The sequence below is a fragment of the Carassius carassius genome, chromosome 12 (genome assembly GCF_963082965.1).
Source record: "Carassius carassius chromosome 12, fCarCar2.1, whole genome shotgun sequence".
NCBI classification, from domain to species: Eukaryota; Metazoa; Chordata; class Actinopteri; order Cypriniformes; family Cyprinidae; genus Carassius; species Carassius carassius.
In genome coordinates this window covers 604,201-614,200 of record NC_081766.1, presented here as the reverse complement: position 1 = coordinate 614,200, position 10,000 = coordinate 604,201, and the positions used below count along the sequence as shown (strand labels likewise).

Genomic DNA, 10,000 nt, shown 5'->3' with positions numbered 1-10,000 from the left:
CATGAAAAAAGCCTGTTGATGCTTCAGTGCCTCCTCCAGAGAGCTGTCAATCACAGCTGTCAATCACAACGTCACACCACCGTTTTTAGAGCATTAAATAACTATCTAAAAAACAACTTATTTTAAAAACGAACACTTGAATTTACATTAGCGTGATACAAACTACAGTAAATACAGACAAAAAACAGCTTCGGAAAAAAGATATTTGAAGGGTAATTTAATTGTTTAGTTGGTCTCGCGTCCCATTGAATAACATGGGGAGGCGGGGTTTATGACCTATACTAGGACCACTCACCAGGGGGCGATCGAGACGTTTTGGCTTCACTTTTCAGGGCTTGTGCGGCACGCTTGATCCATCCATACATTGTTAATCCCTCCATCAATCATTCATCCATCCATCTATCTATCTTTAATCCCTTCATCCCTTATCCATCCATACACTGTTAATCCCTCCATCATCAATCCATCATTAATCCCTCCATCCATTATCCATCTTCAGTCCATTTTCATCCATCCATCATTAATCCCTCCATCCATTATCCATCTTCAATCCATTTTCATCCATCCATCATTAATCCCTCCATCCATTATCCATCTTCAGTCCATTTTCATCCATCCATCATTAATCCCTCCATCCATTATCCATCTTCAGTCCATTTTCATCCATCCATCATTAATCCCTCCATCCATTATCCATCTTCAGTCCATTTTCATCCATCCATCATTAATCCCTCCATCCATTATCCATCTTCAATCCATTTTCATCCATCCATCATTAATCCCTCCATCCATTATCCATCTTTAATCCCTCCATCATCCATTCATCATCAATCCCTCCATCCATAATCCATCTTCAATCCATTTTCATCCATCCATCATTAATCCCTCCATCCATCCATCCATCCATCTATCTTTAATCCCTCCATCCCTCATCTATCCATCCATCATTAATCTCTCCATCAATCATCCATCCATCCATCTTTTATCCCTCCATCCCTCATCCATCCATCCATCCATCCATCATTAATCATTCCATCCATTATCCATCCATCCATCTATTATCCCTCCATCCCTCATCCATCTTTAATCCCTCCATCCATCCATCCATCCATCCATCTATCTTTAATCCCTCCATCCCTCATCTATCCATCCATCATTAATCTCTCCATCAATCATCCATCCATCCATCTTTTATCCCTCCATCTCTCATCCATCCATCCATCCATCATTAATCATTCCATCCATTATCCATCCATCCATCTATTATCCCTCCATCCCTCATCCATCCATCCATCATTAATCTCTCCATCTATCATCCATCCATCCATCTTTTATCCATCCATCCATCCCTCATCCATCCATCCATCATTAATCATTCCATTATCCATCTTTAATCCCTCCCTCCATCCATCCATCCATCTATCTTTAATCCCTCCATCCCTCATCTATCCATCCATCATTAATCCCTCCATCCATTATCCATCATTAATCCCTCCATCCATCCATCCATCTATCTTTAATCCCTCCATCCCTCATCTATCCATCCATCATTAATCTCTCCATCAATCATCCATCCATCCATCTTTTATCCCTCCATCCATCCATCCATCATTAATCATTCCATCCATTATCCATCCATCCATCTATTATCCCTCCATCCATTATCCATCTTTAATCCCTCCATCCATCCATCCATCCATCCATCTATCTTTAATCGCTCCATCCCTCATCTATCCATCCATCATTAATCTCTCCATCAATCATCCATCCATCCATCTTTTATCCCTCCATCCCTCATCCATCCATCCATCCATCCATCATTAATCATTCCATCCATTATCCATCCATCCATCTATTATCCCTCCATCCCTCATCCATCCATCCATCATTAATCTCTCCATCTATCATCCATCCATCCATCTTTTATCCATCCATCCATCCCTCATCCATCCATCCATCATTAATCATTCCATTATCCATCTTTAATCCCTCCATCCATCCATCCATCTATCTTTAATCCCTCCATCCCTCATCTATCCATCCATCATTAATCCCTCCATCCATTATCCATCTTTAATCCCTCCATCCATCCATCCATCTATCTTTAATCCCTCCATCCCTCATCTATCCATCCATCATTAATCTCTCCATCAATCATCCATCCATCCATCTTTTATCCCTCCATCCCTCATCCATCCATCCATCATTAATCATTCCATCCATTATCCATCCATCCATCTATTATCCCTCCATCCCTCATCCATCCATCCATCATTAATCTCTCCATCTATCATCCATCCATCCATCTTTTATCCATCCATCCCTCATCCATCCATCCATCATTAATCATTCCATCCATTATCCATCATTAATCCCTCCATCAATCATCCCTCTATCCATTCATCCATCTATTGTTAATCCATTTATCGTTCCATCCATCCAAATGCTTTTTTTTTATATTTGGTTCACAGGGACACAGTGTAAACCTCATAAACCATGTTTACATTTAAATCCCCATGTCACTGTACACATAAACCATATATTCAATCACACACACACACACACACTCTTTCTCACTCACTCACACACAGATTCGGTCCTAATTGCTGAAAGGATCTGATGGTTTTTCTGTCATCTGATCCCGGAGGAGGACTCTGAGATGGAGTTGTTTGGAGGTTCGTCTCAGCGGGAGACTCTCGTGTGTCTCCGTCTCATGTCTCCAATCACATTCCGGCTCTAATGATGCTGGAGAAAATTTAATTTCTGCACCCAAAGTATCGCTGGCGTAAAAGCAAGTGTCACAACCTCCATGCTTCTCTCTCTCTCTCTCTCTCTCTGTTGTGCTCGATGTCTTACTGTAAAACAGAGTTTGTAATCATGTTGTCATATATACTGTGCTTATGTTTATTCGTGTTCTATTGTATTGGAAAGCGTGTGCGTCTGAGGCTGAGAGTTATTAGTGCAGCTGTTCCTAGTCTTCTGATTCTCTGCTGACTGGATTATATTGCCACATAATGAGGTTTTATCTGCGTTGTGTGAGAAGTATAATGCAGTTAGAGCTGAACTCACTCCAGACGTGATCCGTGATCCGGTCCAGTCGCTCTGTGAGTGTCAGGCGTGTGAGGTCGGTATCGTGTCACATCTGGAAGTGCAGAACTCATTTATCTTGAACGTAATGTGTGAATGAGAACATTAATGTGTGAATTACATCACAGAGAGATTCATCACCCATCTCACTCATCAGGAGACGAACTCTGGAGAAGCTTTATAGCAGTGCTTTAATTGAAATTTAATTGTAACTTATTTATTCTACTGACAAAACTTGTTAAAAACTTTTGAAAATAATGATAAAGGAATGTAAACACATTAATTGAAGGTGTAAAAATATCTGTCTGGCTTTGATTTGATGCTTGCATCTCTTGACATTTTAGAGTCATTAAATGTTGCGAACGCTATAAATGGTTTTCAGAAACATGAAACTATTGATAGAGGTTTATCTGTGGTTACTGTGGTAACAGATGCTGATCCGTGATGCCCTTTGCGTTCAGAAATTGAATCGATAGGAGTTAATGCTGCTGAAATGAGAGCGTATGGAGGACGATCCTCACGGTGCATTGATCTGAACATCAATACGTGTGTTAATCAGGAGCACGATGTTAATCATCACCGCCGCTGAAGGGTTAATTTAATGTGATCAGGTGACATTTGAAACCGAGCGCTATCACATTTAACCGTCACAGACGAAAGGTCAGATACGACGAGCTTCGACAGCGTTTCTGATGCATCTCCACATCGGCATTTACTCCTCAGAAACTCTACAAATCTACTAGAATGTACACTGTAAAAAACATGTTGATCATTCGTTTTCATAACTTTTCACAGATGCCTTCTCAGATTCAGCTTAGGTTCACAAATGTTGTTAAGATAACTTGAATAATTTAATCTCTTTCTTTGTATCAACTCAAATTGTAGTTTAAATAAAGTCAAAACTTGATTTGTTGTTTCAAAGTTTGCTTTGTTTGATAAAAATTTGTTGGTTAGGCTACTTAATGGAAGTTAAACCAAGAAATTATTTTTGCGGTGTAGTTTTTTTTTCATATCAAAACTGATCGACTACTGTGAAATGTTTTTTAAAAAATGAAGAAATAAAATATTAGGATTATTTAACATAATTTTTCTTTTGGTTTAGCTCATCAAATTACTTTAACTAACAATTTCAAATGTATATTTTAAGTTAGACGAGATGCACCTCAGTTTTTAAATCAGTTCATGGTTCAGTGTTTTCAGTATCATTTAAGCTGTTTATAAAATTTATGTGTAATATAAACTTGTGATTCTGAGAAGAAAACTCCATAAAGTGAGAGATAATCTTACAATTGCAAGATAAAATTCAGAATTGCGAGTTAAAAAGTTGCAGTTATTTCTTTTACATATACATATGAATTGCAATACGCAATTACAATTTTTTTTAATTTTTTTATTTTTTTACACTGTTGCAGATGTTCCATAATTTTTTACTATTTTGTATAGTTTTTATCTAATGCACTTTGAATTTCCGTTGTGTATGAAATGTGCTGTGTAATAAGCTGATTTATTTAACATGTTTATTTGGACAGTTTCAGAAGAAACAGCAGTTCTGACCGTTGCGAGCCGGACTCGAAGCTGTGCTCCTCTGATGAGGGTCTGTGTGTGTTTGTGTGTGTCAGGTGAAGTGCTGTAAGTACTGGCCGGATGACACCGAGATCTACAGAGACATCAAGGTGACGCTGATCGAGACTCAGCTTCTGTCCGAGTACGTCATCAGAACGTTTGCGGTGGAGAAGGTGAGAGACGCTGGAATACAGTTAGTGCCAGAAAATTCAGCAAAATAGTATGGAGTACAATTAGTGCCAAAACCTTCCGTAAACTATATTTCCCCATATCTCTATTAATTTTTTTTTGTGATTTTTTACCAATATTATTTCAGAGATATAACCATTTGTAAATAAAAATGTTACACGTTTTGTGTTTGGGTCATTTTGATTTATGGAATACAGTTAGTGCCAGAAAATTCAGCAAAATAGTATGGAGTACAATTAGTGCCAAAATCTTCCGTTAAATATATTTCCCCATATCTCTCTTTAATTAAAAGCTCCTGGTTAGCTGCTGCTGCTGTAGTAGTTTTGGCAGATTTTAGTGAGTTTGCAGCAGATATAAGATGTGCGAAAGCAAGGTGATTATGAAGTCTCTGTCCGTTCTGCAGCGAGGAGCTCATGAGATCCGTGAGATCAGTCAGTTTCACTTCACCGGCTGGCCGGATCACGGCGTTCCCTATCACGCCACGGGTCTGCTGGGATTCGTTCGCCGGGTCAAAGCCAAATCCCCCTCCAACGCCGGACCCATCGCGGTCCACTGCAGGTACCTGACCATATACGAGCTCACAGAGCCTTTCATTTCATTTGTTTAGGTTGTTGTTTACACTTTTTCTATTGTATTTTGGATATGTTTATAATTTATTCATTTTGAATTAAAGTGTATTTTTCTAGTATTAGATTTGTTTTTAATATTTAAATTGCCTTTAGAAGCTGCTATATAAAATCTATATAAAATATAAGTTTATTATTATAAAATGAATCCATGTTCAGTTTTTGCGAAAAGTGAGTGTAAATAAAGCACATCATGAAACACTGAAATAAGATCGAACAGAAGTTTATGTTATTATTATATCAACACTACCAGTCAAAAGTATAATTAATTCAATTGCAATAAAACATATTTAAATTAAAAGAAGCTGAAATTGAAAAAAGTGTCTTCAGCTTAGCAAGACTGCATTGATTTGAATAAAAAAAAACAGTAAAACAGTAATATTGTGTAAAAGAGAGACTTCTTTGTAAAACATTAAATAATCGCAATTATTCCACTGAATAAAAAAAGTTTTTTTTTTTTTTTTTTTTTACAAAGTTCTGACTTTATATATTTATAATTGCAATAAAGTAAGAATTGTGGGATAACAAGTAACAATTACCTTTATAATTTGTTTTTTATTCAGTGGCAGAAGCAATAAAAAATAATTACGAGATGTAAACTTGCAAAACAATTGAAAGTCGTGACATGAAAGTGAAACACATACACAAGTGTGTGTGTATAGGTAAATACATACATAATGTTTGGAATAATTAAGATTTTAGAAATCTTAATTATTCCAAACATCATTCTGAGATGATGTTAACACAGCATTTATTTTCCAGCTCACAAATATATTTCCGATTCAGCAGAAGTTCTTTCTAAATGGATGCTGCAGTGTAGCCTGATTTTATTGTGTTTCATCCCTGTGGATTTATCTGTTGATCTGAATCTGTGTTTTGATTGGTCGCTCACAGCGCGGGGGCGGGGCGAACGGGCTGCTTCATCGTGATTGACATCATGCTGGACATGGCGGAGCGGGAAGGCGTCGTCGACATCTATAACTGTGTGAGAGAGCTGCGATCTCGAAGAGTCAACATGGTCCAGACCGAGGTATTCCTTCTCTCACCTTTGACCTCTGACCTCTTCACCTTCACATCACTGAGCCTGCCAAATGCATCAGAGTAATGTTAGAGGTTAGAATGATCCCTGGCACTCAAAAGAGAGAATAGAGACTTTTTCAAGGGATAAATATGGTTCTAGTATAAGAGGCTTTAGAAATGAGGAGAAAGCTGTTAAAGCGCAGTGAAGGCATTCGTGTGTGTTCCTCTCCTGATTCCAGCACGTCAATCACACCGCTGCTATTTTAACCTGTGAGCGTCTCATAAACACTCTCAACCAAGAGCTGATCGACTCGATGCAGGTGCTTTAAGAGCCGCGGTGCGTTTGAAGAGCGAAAGCTTGGTTTTTACAGCTTCTGACGGGTTTCTGCAGCATCTGGTCTGGTTTCACAGCGAGAAGCACATCCTCATCCACCCTGTTCAAGTTCAGTGACCTTCAGTCTTGTGTGTGTGTGTGTGTGTTTTGCTCGCAGGGGTTTTGGCACGCTTTGACACCCGACGGGAACACGTTACCTTTTACACGCATGTTTGAACCGTCACTAATCATTTCAGACGACACACACTCATTAGAGCTCCGCTGCTGATTGCGTGCTTTTTAGGTTGCATCACGTCTGGAATGAACGTGCGAGAGGAAAGGTCAGAGGTCACAGCAGATGCCTAATCAGAGACGCGCTGACCTCGTCAGAAGTGACAGGCCAAGATGCTGTGGAAATGTCACTTCAGCAGTGATTTCCATCAAACGCGTCCGCTCCACAAAAAAGAGTGATTCCGTTGAAATGCTGACGACTCGCTGCTAATAAAGTTTGATGATCTTTCTGTTTTATACCGTCTTAGTCTCTCTGAAACAAATGAGTGCAATCACAGCGGCATCTGCATTTGCAACACTGACAAAATCCATGAATACAAAACAGATGAAGGGAGAGAACAGCACAGCGACGGAGGAAATCAAGCATTTATTTCGGCAGAAAACTAGAACTGATTTGTTATACAGTAGTATGTGACCAACCCTGCATTCAGGAGTGTGGGGTGTTTCTTTAAGAGTCTCTTCTTTTCACCAGGGCTGCGTTTATTTGATCAAAAATACAGTACAAATTGTAAAATATTATTCCAATCTAAAACAGCTGTTTTCTGTGTGAATCTGTGTTAAAGTGTAATTTATTTCTGTGATGCTCCGCTGTATTTTCAGCATCATTCCTCCAGTCTTCAGTGTCACATGATCTTCAGAAATCATGAAAATATGATGATTTACTGCTCAAGAAACATATAAAACATATTTATGTTAATTTACTATTAATTTATATTTACATATTAATATTAATTTAAAATTTGTCATTTAAAAATTAAACATTTTATATTAATATATATATATATATATATATATATATATATATATATATATATTCAAGTTTAATTTCCTTATTTTAATAACATTTATTTTACATGAATTAATAACTTTCTATTGTTAATTTACTTAAATAAATTCTTAATTATATTAATAACATATTTGTTAATTTACAGTTATTATATATATATATTACTTTTACATATCAGTCATTAAAATTGTATAATAATAAAAAAAAATAATAATAAATTAAAAAAAATATATATATATATATATTTATATAATATTTTTGTTGAAACTGTTTTATTTTTGGAGGATTTGCAGATTAGAGAGTTCAAAAGAACAGCATTTATTAGCAATATAAATATTTTGCAATATTATAAATGTCTTTACTGTCACTTTGGATCAATTTAATGTGTCCTTGATCAATAAAAGTATTAATTTCTTTAAAAAACAACAACATATAACTCTAGTGGTTCTGTGGTGATTATAGATGTGATGGTCTTCAGTCGTGCTGGATCTTGTCTCTTGTGTTTGTCAGGAGCAGTATGTCTTCATTCACGACGCCATCTTGGAGGCGTGTCTCTGCGGCGACACCACCATCCCAGCCAATCAGCTTCGCTCCGTTTACTACGACATGAACCGATTGGATCCTCAGACCAACTCCAGTCCAATCAAAGAGGAGTTCAGGGTGAGAGACGATCACATGATTCTACAGCTGACATGACAAAGTGCTGATCTTTTCTTAATATCCTAATGATTTTTGGCATAAAATAAAAATCAATAATTTTGACCCATACAATGTATTGCTGGCTTTTTCTACAAATTTACCTGTGCTACTGATGACTGCTTCTGTTGTTGTTTTAGTGTGAATGCTGTCTGTGTATATTAAATCAGCTGAAATGTTTGGGTTCATGATAATATGTAAATGCTAGGGATGATGTCTAGTGATGATGTGTGTGTGTTGCAGACGCTGAACATGGTGACGCCGACGCTGCGTGTGGAGGACTGTAGCATCGCTCTGCTGCCGAGGAATCATGAGAAGAACCGCTGCATGGATGTGCTTCCTCCGGACCGCTGCCTGCCCTTCCTCATCACCATCGACGGAGAGAGCAGCAACTACATCAACGCCGCGCTCATGGACGTACGCCTGATTTGCCCTTAAATATTTATACTAATCATTTGAATCATTCATGCAGTGCAGTTTTTGAAGTGATTCACTGAAAGGAATCAAACGTGCCAACTCTATTGAATCATCTCTGTCTGAACACGCTTATAATCAGTTTTCATTTAGATGCATCAGTATTAAAGTCATAAACTGTGATATTCAAACTCTTTCGATTCTCATTCATGTAATATAGAGATTCCTTTAATATTATTATTTAAAATTGCATATAAATGTATAATACTAATTAAAATTGTAAAATAATGTTAAATGCTATATTATTTTTGAGAGAGAGAGAGCATAAAGGATGCAGATGTGTATTATTCTTTCTTCATCTTTGCATCTGAGGCGCTCTCTCGTTGTTTTGTTGCTCACGTTGAGATGCATTGAAACTCAAACTCAAAAGTGTGTGTGAGTGACAGAAACCAGTCAGTTTCTGCAATCTGGACAAACATTAGATGCTTTCTCACATCAGACTGATTGCACAGCTCTATCATAAGGAGTCTTTATATAATTGGAAGTGATGATGACTATCTCTTCGTCTCTTTCTGGTCTTTCAGAGCTACAAGCAGCCGTCTGCGTTCATCGTTACCCAGCATCCTTTGCCAAACACAGTCAAGGACTTCTGGCGTCTGGTTCTGGACTATCACTGCACGTCTATCGTGATGCTGAACGACGTGGATCCAGCGCAGGTCAGGACCTCATTTACTGTTTCTGTGATTTCATGTCTCTGAACTGCTGGATTTTCAGAAAATAATTTTAAACTAAACTGTCGCACCAGGTCAGAATTGCATTATTGAGAGAAAAGACACAGAGATGCACATTCATCCACATTCAGAACAGAACACATACAGAAATATAAATATGAAACTGAAGTGAATCGAAATGATCAGCTGCTGAAGATTAAACCAGTGACTCAATTGAATCATCTGAACACTCTCAAGAATCATATTTAATCGTTTTCATTTATATCCACTTTTAAAACAATAC

The 10,000-nt window shown here is 37.6% G+C and overlaps 1 protein-coding gene across 2 annotated transcripts in view; it reads left to right on the top strand.

Moving 5' to 3' along the window:
* LOC132154396 (receptor-type tyrosine-protein phosphatase mu-like) overlaps nt 1–10,000 on the top strand; it is a 186,365-nt gene that overhangs the window by 172,010 nt on the left and 4,355 nt on the right. For both annotated transcript variants that reach the window (XM_059562927.1, XM_059562926.1), the window contains 6 exons: nt 4,707–4,823; nt 5,243–5,397; nt 6,360–6,495; nt 8,387–8,536; nt 8,816–8,989; nt 9,571–9,702. In XM_059562927.1, coding sequence (XP_059418910.1) covers nt 4,707–4,823; nt 5,243–5,397; nt 6,360–6,495; nt 8,387–8,536; nt 8,816–8,989; nt 9,571–9,702 — 864 coding nt within the window. The remainder of the gene's footprint in view (nt 1–4,706; nt 4,824–5,242; nt 5,398–6,359; nt 6,496–8,386; nt 8,537–8,815; nt 8,990–9,570; nt 9,703–10,000) is intronic.